At 25.9% G+C, this 13,430-nt stretch overlaps 1 protein-coding gene across 8 annotated transcripts in view; it reads left to right on the plus strand.

Annotated features, from left to right (window-relative positions):
* LOC107440758 (annexin A4) overlaps positions 1 to 12,619 on the plus strand; it is a 46,773-nt gene extending 34,154 nt beyond the window's left edge. For 5 of the 8 annotated variants that reach the window (XM_016053778.4, XM_071177844.2, XM_016053777.4 and 2 more), the window contains exons 5-12: positions 2,348 to 2,442; positions 3,217 to 3,421; positions 5,337 to 5,416; positions 7,408 to 7,461; positions 7,663 to 7,852; positions 9,641 to 9,702; positions 9,782 to 9,904; positions 12,242 to 12,619. In XM_016053778.4, the coding sequence (XP_015909264.3) occupies positions 2,348 to 2,442; positions 3,217 to 3,421; positions 5,337 to 5,416; positions 7,408 to 7,461; positions 7,663 to 7,852; positions 9,641 to 9,702; positions 9,782 to 9,904; positions 12,242 to 12,295 (863 nt within the window). In that variant the 3' untranslated portion in view covers positions 12,296 to 12,619. The remainder of the gene's footprint in view (positions 1 to 2,347; positions 2,443 to 3,216; positions 3,422 to 5,336; positions 5,417 to 7,407; positions 7,462 to 7,662; positions 7,853 to 9,640; positions 9,703 to 9,781; positions 9,905 to 12,241) is intronic. The other 3 variants (XM_071177846.2, XM_016053779.4, XM_071177847.2) reach the window with 1 other exon arrangement.
* Positions 12,620 to 13,430: the final 811 nt, after the last annotated feature.

Genomic DNA, 13,430 nt, shown 5'->3' on the forward strand with positions numbered 1-13,430 from the left:
CTTTTTTTTTTCTTCATTTATTTATTTATTTGATCTCAGTATCTTGAATCAGCTATGTTAAATCTATTTTTTTCACTTAATTTTAATAAATATTAATCTTCAATCATTATAGGGTTATAAACCTAATTGGCTTTAGGATGTTATGGAAGGCAATTTATAATTGTTGATGTGTACCATAACATGAATTATGTAATTGTAAAGTTCAATTTTTTTCTCAAGTTTGTTTTCACATATTAAGTTTTTGAACATCTAAAATGACTATATAGATGGATGGTCTCTAAATTTTCATTGCTGGTGTGAACTCTAATAATTGTATAAATTCTTACTTTATTAAGTTCTTCGTATTTTTATAATTATTATGAAATAAAAAGGTTTAAAAGATATAGCATATATACATTACAACTTTTTAAAGTACACCATAAACAGGGTACAAGGCTAATATATTATCTTTGCCACTATGCTCACACTGTATTACAAGTGATAAAATTTTATACTAGCTGTTCTTGATGTGTTTCAAAAAGTTATAAATGAGTAAATTTTATTTATTATGACTTATATTTGTTAAGCAGTAATCAAATATTTATATAACCTTGATTATTATTTCAATCTTGAACGCATAGTGCTTGATATTACTTCGGAACTGTGTAATAAAAATCAACATAAATTAAATTTATAGCTGTTGATTTTTGATATATTGCTTTTGGGTACTGTATGCTTCAAATTTTCCTGCAATGACATAAATTTGTCGTTTTTTTGCAACCTTATATTTGTTAATAATAACAATCTGATTTAATATTATAGTATGATTTTTTTGGGGTAATTAAGTATAAATTCGTGCTATGTTATTATTATTATTTCATTTATAATTTCTGGTAATAATAACTAACAGTTCCAGTGATAGTTGTTTAAATTTGTTATATGATTGATCCTACTTACATTTGAAGTTATAATTCATATTCAGTTTGATACAATTGTTGACATGAAATTAGCATAAATGATGTTAATGTTATATATTAGCATTGTGTAAGATGCAATATTTGTGACTAGTGTAGACAATATAGCTAACTAAAATAATTAGTATGTACTAGAATAGTTAGTATATTTTTAGGATTTTTCAAAAGAAACCAGAGATTGGTTTCTTTTGAAAGATGCTAAAAAAATGAAATTAAAAGGCAAAAAAAAATTATAAAATGACTTAAAAATGTACCTAAATTTTAACAATTTTCTTTTAATTTACGTAAATTTTTCATTGAATTGAGTCCTAATGCAGATTGCATTTATTTAAAGTATTAGATTTTTTAGATTAAGTTGTTGAATTTATTTATTTAAATAAATTAATATTTTATGGAAACTAGAAATGTTTTAGTGAAAATTTAGAAATGATTTTTCAAAGAAAGACTTTTCTTTAACACAAATGTGTTATAAAATTTGAAATTATGAATATTAAATAATAAAGAACCTTGTAGTTTGCATAAACCATCTCAAAACTGCTAATGGAATCTAATAAAAATATTTCTCTTCCAAAAAAGACTAAATATTTAATAGTTTAAAAGTTAAATTAATATTTCTAAGTGTCATCTCTGCTCTTAAAATAAAGTACATTCCTTAAAAAAGTATTCTGTAAAAGCTTTGATTTATAAATATTGTAATAAAAGTTATGTTGATTTGAATAAAATATTAAGATAGGAAACATTTAATGTTATGAAATCTTTGAAGTATTTGGAGTTACATCTGTGCGCATTCAAATGTATTCAATGAAGTTGGATTCCGAATCTTTATATTCTATATTAAGTTATAATTTTATTCACTTGTAAAAATAATTTAATAAGCATATTTTTCCCCTTAAGTTGGTTTATAATTCAATAGTAATTTTCAGTTTGAATAATTAAAACATAAATCTGTATTTAATATTATTCTTATACAGTAGGGAACCGATTATCCGGAACGATCAGGACCATCGCTATTCCGATAACTGATTTTTCCGGTTTTCAGAAAATCTACAAAAAGCCGTTTTTTTATTGTTAAACCCAACTAAAAAAAACAAATTTTGGAAATAATCTTAAAAAGAAGAAAAAACGATGAAGTAATACACTAATGATTATTTCCAAAATGATGGTAAGGTAAACATCTTTCAAAAGAGAAAGAAAAATCCCAAAATCTTGTGAGGAAAAAAAAAATTTTTTTCAATTGCAAAAAAAAATTTCGAATTTCGTTCCGGTTTTTTGGTTTTCCGGATAACGGGTTCTGTACTGTATATCCCATGTCAGTGAGAAAAAAGTTCATGTAATATTATCCTGGGCAACACGTGCACTTGTTAATTAAATATATTTTTCCCGATTCTTCATAGGCACTGATGAAAAAGCTATTATCAATGTTTTGGCGAATCGAAGTAACTCGCAAAGAGTTTATATTGCTGTTGCATTTAAACAACTTTATGGGAAAGTAAGTTGCTGTGTATTATATATATTTATAAATTAATACACATTATGTTTTAATTATTTATTTATTTCAATATTCTTCCTCTCTAGTTTCTAGTATAGTGCATTCTTTGACTTCCAACAAAGGATAGGGTGTACTTTGTGCTATTTAGACGAAAGCAAAGAACATGAATAAAGCCTAAATGAAATAATAAGACATACAATGTCATAAATAGACATGCAACAGTTTCATTTCTATAAACAAGAATGTTGTTATAGAACTGAAACTATTGTATGTCCATTTATGTATTTTCTTTTGTGCTTTATTCAAGTGCTTCCCTACTTTATTCTGTAACTTATATGTAAAAAAAAAGTGCTAATGACTAATATATGTAGGGTTTTAGATTTATGAAGAATTTTAACGATTAAGGATTAGAATTTAATCTCGTGAAATCTTTAATAAATATATATATTCTATTGTCTATTTAATTTTATTATACAATGAAAACTCCAGGAAAACCATCTCTATTTAGAAGTGACATTTCTGCACCAAGAAAATGACACTGACTAAAAGTAGAAGCGTTTGCAAAGAATCGTGTCCCTTTAATAACAATTTTGAAGTCGATTGAGGTAACCTCTAAGAACGACCGACCACCAACACCGACCATTTTACTCTGGAGCAGAGAGTGGTTGCTCCTGAGCGGTTTCCCTGTTTAACCATCGAGTCATGTTTTAATTAGAACTCTTCATTACTCTTTGTTAAATAATAACTATAATATTTATTTTTATAATCTATTAGGATCTTATTGATGATTTGAAGAGTGAATTGAGTGGAAATTTTGAGACTGTTATACTAGGACTAATGATGCCTCTCAATGATTACTTAGCCAAAGAATTGCACAGAGCCATGTCTGGAATTGGAACTAGAGAAGATGTTTTGATTGAAGTTTTATGCACAAGGACTAATCAAGAAATATGGGGCATAAATGAAGCTTATACCCGTCGTAAGTTTTACACCTTTTAAAATTGCCTAAGAGATTCAACTTATTAATGCCACTGTTCAATTTTAAGATTAATTTTTGAAAAAATATTCCATATAAATTTTTTTTAAATATTTTTTTCCCCTATACATGCATACTAACGAAAGCTAGTGTCAAGCACTAATTTGATTACTATTTTTTTCCTATGGTATTAAAGAGTAAAGTATCAAGTTTGTTTAATTATTTGTTAATTTACTTCTTTGAATTCTGTCACTATTTTTGTATAAGTACAAGTATTTTAGTATTAAGCACTAATGTTTCAGTTACTATGAGTTACCATTTGAAAAAAATCACGTTATTTTAGAATTTCTTCAAACAAACTGTTTCAAGTAGTCTTTTTTGAGAAATTTCATACTTTATTTCAATGCACTTAAAACAAAATATTGTTATTTGGGACTTGAAAGGTTAAAATGAATTTTGTTCTTAGAACAATTATATGCATAATTTAAAAATACAAAATGTAACATAATCTTAAAAATGCACACATTTTTATTTTATTTGATATAGTTCTGTTAACCCAAGTTTTTTTTTTTTACTATCTATTTTTGTCATGGATTTGAATGATAAATGATGTTGTTTTCAAATAATATATATATTTTTGATAGCAAATTGAATTTACTTTATTTAGGCATCAAGACATTTAAATCCTTTATAAAAATGAAGCATCTCAACTGAATATAAATTATTTTTTTAAATCTGTGTATTTAAAAGCAATTCTTCCTTTTGTTTCATTTTACAAGCGCTTTACGTAATATCATTAAATTTTTATTAAACTTCTTGTATGATGTTGTGATCTTTTGTACGTTAAGGAACCTCTACCCTCGCCATCTTGGAATTGCGGTTCTTTTTTGTGTTTTATAGATATTTTTTTCTACCTAACAAACATTTGTCGATATAGTATGATTAGACACCCAAAACCTTTGAATAAAAAGTAGTAAAACTTCTATGAAGTTTTCCTCAAAACTTTAAAGCAATAAAATGATGCTATTTGTTTGAGTAGGTAATTTAAAACTACAAGTTTCTCATTCTATTTTAAATTGAATTTTATTACAAATTAAACTGATAGAAAATAATTTGGATGTTGCTAAAAAAATCTATTAACGTTAATAGCATAAAAGCAAAATTTTTAGTCAAAAATCTAAAAACTGGCAACTGTATGCTATTTAATAACCTATCGTGCAGAATTGTATTAGCATAATTTTTACAGAAAAAATTAGTAGCGAATCTAAAATACTGCACACTTTATATCTCTAATTGTGAATTGGTGGCAGCCTTGTATTTTACATGTAACGAAAGATGCTGTCTCATGGTGTAAATATCCATCAGCAGTTTATGTGTAAAAATTAAATAAAGAGAATTAAAATCATATTAAGAATTTTCCCGACCTAACACCTTCGACTGTTTAGTTCAGTTAGGAGAGGTAGGACCTCTTAAGTGCTATGCTAACTTGTTTATCATTTTCTGCTCTATGCTCATTAACATTTTATTTAATGTGAAAATATATTTTGTTATGCATGGTGAAAGATGCCATCATGAAAATTATTGGTTAAAAAATACATTGTGAAATTTTTTTTTAAATTATCATTTATTATTTAATTTAATCATAAAATTTTGAATTGTAAGATATTCTAATATTTACATCATTTTATACTGTTTCATGTTTACGTTTAAAATCAAAAGGCTAATGAGTTAAGCTAACTACTGTATAATCACTCCTGTTTGCATATTTTTTCACAATTCAACTAGTTCATGTTTTCTGATTTATCATATCATTTTAAGGTCAAAAAAGTTTTTCATCTCTATAAAGTTTGGTTTTACTATAATAAAGTTCATTCATAATCATGAGCAAAATTTTTAACGTTTTTCTTTCATTTTGCAGTATATGGTAAATCACTAGAAGATGATATTAAAAGTGACACCTCTGGTCATTTTGAAAGACTGCTTGTTTCTGCCTGTAATGTAAGTTTGATGCTGTTTCTGTTTAAGGAATAAATTTTGGCAAAATGTAACTACTATGCTATTTTTGTAAAGCAATATATTTTATAAAAATAATGCTGTCTATATGGATTAAATAATGTTTCAGATTTTGTAGTTTCCATTTGTATTTTATTCTGTTTGCCATGATTGTTATTGTTTCTCTTATTTCTCTATTTACTCAACATTTCATTTGCTATTTTATTGTATGCATTTTCAAAACAATCTCATGTTTTTTTCCCGCATTATAATTAACAACATTTATTTAATTGATGTATACTGTTTCAGTTTAGTTCTTTGCCCAACATAACAATGCTGTCCATACAAATCAAATATGGTTTGAGATTTTGCAGCTTCCTATTTGTATTTTACTCTGTTTTCTAAGACTGTTTTTGTTTCTCTTATTAACTAGCGTTTACTTCTTTTATTGCTGTGTTTATTTCATTTTATTTATTATTTCATTATATACCTTATCGGAATAATCCCATATTTTTTTCTTCATTATAATTTACAACATTTAATTGCTGTATACTGTTTTAGTTTAATTCTTTTCCCAGTATAACAATGCTGTCCATACAGATTAGATATGGTTTCAGATTTTGCAACTTCCATTTGTATTTTATTCTGTTTTCAATGATTGTTATTATTTCTCTATTTACTCAACATTTCATTTGCTATTTCATTGTATACATTTTCAAAACAATCCCGTTTTTTTTTCTACATTATAATTAACAACATTTATTTAATTGATGTATACTCTTTCAGTTTAGTTCTTTGCCCAACATAACAATGCTGTCCATTCAGATCAAATATGGTTTGAGATTTTGCAGCTTCCTATTTGTATTTTACTCTGTTTTCTAAGACTGTTTTTTGTTTCTCTTATTAACTAGCATTTACTTCTTTTATTGCTGTGTTTATTTCATTTTATTTTTTATTTCATTATATACCTAATCGGAATAATCCCATGTTTTTTTCTTCATTATAATTTACAACATTTAATTGCTGTATACTGTTTTAGTTTAATTCTTTTCCCAGTATAACAATGCTGTCCATACAGATTAAATATGGTTTCAGATTTTGCAACTTCCATTTGTATTTTCTGTTTTCAATTATTGTTGTTATTTCTCTATTTACTCAACATTTCATTTGCTATTTCATTGTATACATTTTCAAAACAATCCCGATTTTTTCTACAATATAATTAACAATATTTATTTCATTGATGTATACTGTTTCAGTTTAGTTCTTCGCCCAACATAACAATGCTGCCCATACAGATCAAATATGGTTTGAGATTTTGCAGCTTCCATTTGTATTTTACTCTGCTTTCAAAGAGTGTTTTTGTTTCTCTTATTAACTAGCGTTTACTTCTTTTATTGCTATGTTTATTTCATTTTATTTATTATTTCATTATATATCTTATCGAAATAATCTTGTATTTTTTTCTACATTATAATTCACAACATTTAATTGCTGTACACTGTTTTGGTTTAATTCTTCTCTCAGTATAACAATGCTTTCCATATAGATTAAATATGGTTTCAGATTTTGCAACTTCCATTTGTATTTTATTCTGTTTTCAATTATTGTTTTTGCTTCTCTATTTATTCAATGCTTCATTTGCTATTTCATTGTATACCTTTTCGAAATAACCCCATGTTTTTCTGCATTATAATTTATAACATTTATTAACCGCTGTATACTGTTTTGCTTTAATTCTCCCAACAGTTAAAATCTGTTTTTCAATTTAATAGAAAACTTTTGCATATACTCCTTTCAATTTCGTAATACCATAGATTTGCGTTTAACTTCTAGTATACCTTATGCAACATGCTTATGAGTATATTCATTGTTAAACTTTGTCGCTTTATAGTATTTCTTCAGACATACTTGTTAATATTTGAATCTATATTAACATTTTTAAATTTAGCTCTACAATTTTTTCTCTTGATTCATTTTTTTTAAATTTCATTTAGGGTGCAAGATCTGAATCTCCTGCTGATGGTGAAAGAGCTAAACAAACAGCTCAAGTAAGAAAATAGATTTTAATTATTATTTTTCAAATTCTTCTCATTACATTTTTTTTCTTTCGTAATATTATTTAATTGAATTAAAAATTATATTCATTGGTTCCTTATAGATTCTGTAAATGCAGTTAATTATTTGTATTATGTTTGATTTTTTTCATTATTTATGATATAGTAACAACCATTTAAAAATAATGATTGTAGGCTTTGTATGAGGCTGGAGCTTTGCAGTGGGGAACAGATGAATCAGTTTTCAATGCTATCCTTGTATCTGAAAGTTTCCAGCAATTGGCATATACTTTTTATGAATACCAAAAATTGACAGGAACCACCGTCACTGAAGCCATTAAAGGTGAAATGTCTGGAGATGTCAAAGAAGGAATGTTAGCAATTGGTATGTATAATCATATTTTTATTTTTTATATCTACTTATTGATGTCATTTTTTTTCTTCAAAAAATAAATAAAGGGTGTAGAATTTTACTTATTAAGTTTTAGTATTTAACATGAAGTAATGTCTTTCTTTCTATCTGTCTAATTATATTCCTGCCCTTTCTATATTTTGTTTAAATTTCTTTGGTAGTTATTAAATTATATTTTCTTTTGTAAATTTATTTGCATTTTATTTCATTAAGTTATTTTCGCGAGCAAAAGTATTTTATTTATTCTACTTTAAAACAATTAAATACTGACAATCCTTTTATATAAAAAAAAGGAATCAGAATAAATTTTGGTTTTACAATAAAAGCAGTGGACACAATGTTTTGTAATAAATTTGTCAGAATTTTGAAAGGAGAAAAAATTGAATGGAATAATGATAAATAATGGTGAATGATAGTTAAATAACAATAAGAAGTTATGGTTATATTTTTAGTAAAATCATTCAGTGTTCAGCTTAGTATTTCTTTATTACAAGCAAGATCAAACATCTCTTTGGTGTGCAAATGATTATTCTCATCAAAATATTTAATTTTAAAATTTCTTCTGTTTCTATCAAATTATCATTTTTCAAAGTAACAGGAGGTATTATTTTGCTTGTAAGCATCAGAGGCTCAAAAAACCTGCTTATCGATCTAGAGAGCAAACTTAAAAAATAAAACTGATGACAGAGTACTTTATGAAGCAAATCAAACAATGATTCTAAAAACTTTTTTTTTTTTTTTTTTTTTTTTTTTACGAAAAAGATATGTTTATAATTTAGATGATCAATCGTTTTAAGTCTCAATTTTTTCTAAAATTGTAATCAACTGCTTTCGTATCTGATTTTTCATAAGTAATGAAATTGATGTTGTCACAATTCTTTAAAAAATTGCATTCGACTATTTTTGTTTCAGGACTTTTTATATGTAATATGTTAAGGTGATGAGCGTCACATGTGTTTTTAAAGAAATCCACATCATGTCTCTTGGGCTGCTTATTGTGGTATAGAAATGTGAATTACGTACTACAAACAGATTTAAATAAATTATTAGTAATAAATAAAAGTCTTCAGTGACCGACACAGCCTTAACAGAAAGTTTGGGCTGCATCTCAGTCATCAATGATTGATGTGGCACTTAACGTGTTAAGTAATTGAATTTTTTCATTGACCACAGTACCTAAGTAATCATAACGAGCACCCATTATTTTTTATTTTTAGTATTTAACCTTTTTCTCTAGACCCAAAGACTGGAATAGGTTTGTTGAGAAAAGTGCATCCTTATACATGAAAATTATATAGAATACCTCTCAAATCCACTTTTTTTAAAATTTAATCATTATAAAATACAAAATAATAAAGTATTTTAAATTTCAAAATAATAAGAAATGGTAACATTTTCTATTTCTTAATTAGTTGGCTCTATGAAATACAAGAATATTTTTTATATATATAATAAAAAAAAAAAATTTTTTTTTCTTTTTTAACTGAGCTTTTATAGTTCCCTAAATAGATTTGAAATTTTGTGTTGCTGCGTAGTTTTGTGGAAGTTGGCTTAAATTGAGTAATTTTTAGCGAAAAATAACATTTCAATTATAAAAAATTTAAGGATAAAACAAGTGTGTGCTCTGTCTTCATACTAATATGTATGGGTAAAGTTGCTGTACCATGCAGAGATAGAATCCTTAATTTTTTTATATTAAAAGTTATCTATATTTTGTAAAACTATATGATACGGTCGTAATTACTTTATTTTTCATTTTAGCCAAATGTGTTGAAAACAGACCTTTTTACTTTGCTGAGAAACTTTACAAAGCAATGAAGGTAGTACGTATCTCTTTGCATTGCATTTGCTGCCATCATATATTGATAACAAAACTTTAAGTGTTTTTTCTTTCATATTTAGGGCTTGGGTACCGATGATGACACTCTGATTCGGGTTGTAGTTTCTCGATGTGAAATCGATATGGTTCAAATCAAAGCAGAGTATGAAAGAAATTATGGAAAACCCTTGGTTGATGCCATAACTGTAAGCACACTTTTTTTTTTAGTAAAACTTGTTGATTGGAAAAATTTTACTTTTAGAAACTTGCGTTAAATATTTAAAATGAAGTGCATACATTTTCGAAAACTTTTTTGTTTGTTTTCAATGATTAATATGACCACCATCCCAAAGATTAAAAAATACATATTGTAAATTTTTTTTTTTTTTTTATTAATTTGTATTTTGATTTACAAAATTGCAGCTGACTAGCGAAAATCTGCTGAAAATAATTAAGACAATAAAATATTTTGTGTTTTTTAACTTAGCTTAACTTTCAGTACTTGAAAATTGTTATCCACAATGAATATATGAGAATCACAATTAATTTTTAAAAGTATAGTTTTCATATCTTCATTGATGGGTGTAACATGATTTCATTATAATATCTTGTATCTTTCAAATGCCTCTACGAAATTAATTGTATTTTCATTAAAAACAAATTTTATCATTTTTAATTATGTCATTAAATCACTTTTATGTGACACATAAAATATTCATTTATGCTTTTTAGTTGTGATAAGTTGTGTTGTTACTAAAATAAAATTTTTTATTTTTGATATCCAAGAAAAATTGATTTAAAAACAACTCATTGTAGATTTCAGGGCTGATTGTGCTCCGTAAAAATTCCGGATTTCGGATTTTTCGCTAATAGTGATCCGGAAGTTTCCGGAGATCGAAGGTTCAAACGTTTCAAAAAATCATTGATCACAGAAGTTTCCGGAAATCAAATTTTCAAAAGTAGAACTTAAAAACACAGTTTATTTTATTTGTTTGTAAGGGAGAGACAGAGAGATACTTTATAAGCTTACATTTATGATTAATATTCATTTTTTATCAGTAAGTAGTTGTTCTAATCATAAACTCGAGAAAGAAAGACCTATTTGTAAATTTTAATTACTTCTCCAGGTTATCATAGGTATGTGTGAATGGTATAGGTATGTGTAAAATTTTAAATATGTTTTAAATAAACTAAGAAATATTGAGAAAATTAAAAAAAAACCTGGTTTAAATTTTTTTCTAATTTTTGAATTTAAAATTTTTTTTTGTAACTCAAGAAATTTTCCGGAATTTTGACTTGGGCTCACAATCACCCCTGAGATTTAGAAATTTATTTCAAAAATAAAAAAAATAGTTTTTGTAGTAGATAAATAGTTTTTTACTTTAAGAGTCATCTCTTCTCAGTGAAACTTTTCTATTGGCAATTCACATGTCACAAAACAAAATTGTTCACAAAAATCCAAATTGGAATATATATACAGAGTTAAATAAGCTCCGGAAAAAATCTGGATTTCCAGATTTTTCTCTAATTGCTATCCGGAAGTTTCAAGGAATCATCAATCACATTTAGGTATAAAAATTCTTTGTATAGATGTGATTAGATATACAAGTCAACTTATACGTAATTATTCATTTAAATTATGCTCCATGTAATTTATTTCAAATTTCATGTTTTGAAAATATCAATGATTTAAATTTATAAAGACATTCATTTTTTGAAATGCGTCATTAATGATTTTATTCTAGAAAGTTTCAGGATTTTGAGTTGGGCTCACAATCACCCCTGTATATATAGCATAATAATTAAATACAAAAAGAAAAAAATCACGAAAATTAAGAAAAACAATTTATTTTGCAATTTGGCAATCTTGTTATGAAAATATTTTAAATCATTCTTGAAAAATTTCCCGTACATGTAAGTTCATTTGAATTCGCTACTCGCTTTATAGATTTCGTTTCATGTTTTATTCTGTTTTTTCTTTACATTTTATTTTTTTTTGCTTGATATTTTTACTTAATGTTTTCTATTTTGTTTGTTGTAAAAAAAAATTTTTTTTTTTTTTAGTGCTCCTCACACTATTGTATTAATATATTTTGCTTTGGCTATATTGATACAATATTAGAAAGCACTCCTTTTTGCAGATCTGTGAGCTGATGAAAAGATTATATCTTTTAATTTTCAGATTTTTATTAATTTTTTTCCAGATTCTTATTATTTTTGTTTTTCCCTTTTTCATTGTTCGGTAATTTTTTCCATGTTTCCTCTACATTTCATATATATATATATAAAGATTACTTGTAAGAGATTTTTTAAAAGATTTCCTAAACCACACAGATGCTTTATCGCTCCCGGCAATTACTAATTTTAACAAAATTAAATATTTTACTGGTGTAATAAACTGGCCATTGTATTAATAATTTAACTAATTGCTTAAAATATCTTCTGTTAATGAGTCTTATAAATTTTATTTCTAATATAAGTGGCAATATGAAATTTTTTCTCAAGTTGTATCGGTTTTACTGAATAGATTCTTATTTTTGCAGGGTGATACCTCAGGAGATTACAAGAGAATCTTGGTTGCTTTGGTGGGAAATTAAAAGTTGTCTCAAAAGGAACTTCTTTGCTTTTAAACAAAAGATCACTGAGAATAAGCACAGCCTGAATCTTGTTCATTTTTATTGCTGAATAGATTTATTTATTGTTAAAAATAAGTATTATATATTTTACTTTTAAAAATTCATTTGTCATTATGCTATATGTAAAACTATGCCAGAAAGTGCTGTGCCATGAGCCTGCTGATTTTAATTAATCAGACTTAAATTATTTTTCTTGAACTTCTTAGTGTGCTAAATGTATACCAGTGATTTCTATATACTTTATATGAAACATATTTTATAATAAAGTTTTAACTATTTGTTCCATATTTCTTGTGGTTATTTGCAATTTAACATTATGTGCCAGTAGTACCTAATAGAATTTACTTATTAAAAGAATGAATTATTTAGGGGTTTTCTAATATTTATAATCACTCTGTGAGTGATAATCGAACTCAGAATTTCAAATAATTTCATAATATCAAAAATTCTAAACGAATGTTTTATAACAAGTCAATAATTGTTATGGCATTTTAACGCTCCAAGCGTTGAGTTGCTGAATAAAATTAGAGAGAAATTCTCCTGCTACCCTCTTCTCTCCCATTGAATAACTTGGGAGAAACCAGTTTTTTAGTGCAAGAAAAGTTGTAGATAAAAAAAGATAGGAATAAGCTGGGACTGAGACTCTGACATTTAAAATAGGTATAACATGTATTTACTTCACAAAAAAAAACATTCATTTGAAATAATTAATTTTTTGTTTTGATAATGTTCTTTTTTTTCCAAATGCCTTAGCCTCTTAATATTTCTGATTCTTTCCAACCACTACAATCTAAAAAAATATTGTTTATAATAGCGACTTCTTTACATGAGTTTTAGTTTGTGAAATTCGCAAGTTCTGTAATATTAAGCAGGTATTCTTATGTATACACACATACAGGGATGAGATTTTTCCGCTTTTTAGCGAATTTCCGCTTTTTTCACTTTTATCTCTTAAATTCAGCTTTTTTATCAAAAATTCAGATTTTTCTAAGTATTCCGCTTTTTCAGAAAATTCACCGATTTTCAAAGAGAAACAGAAAATTCAAACTACATAGCTACCAATCCTTTCTCATTTTAGCTATTTTCTCCCCTTTTA

Source organism: Parasteatoda tepidariorum, chromosome 2, assembly GCF_982258835.1.
Source record: "Parasteatoda tepidariorum strain Cologne lab strain chromosome 2, Ptep-v5.0, whole genome shotgun sequence".
Taxonomy (NCBI): domain Eukaryota; kingdom Metazoa; phylum Arthropoda; class Arachnida; order Araneae; family Theridiidae; genus Parasteatoda; species Parasteatoda tepidariorum.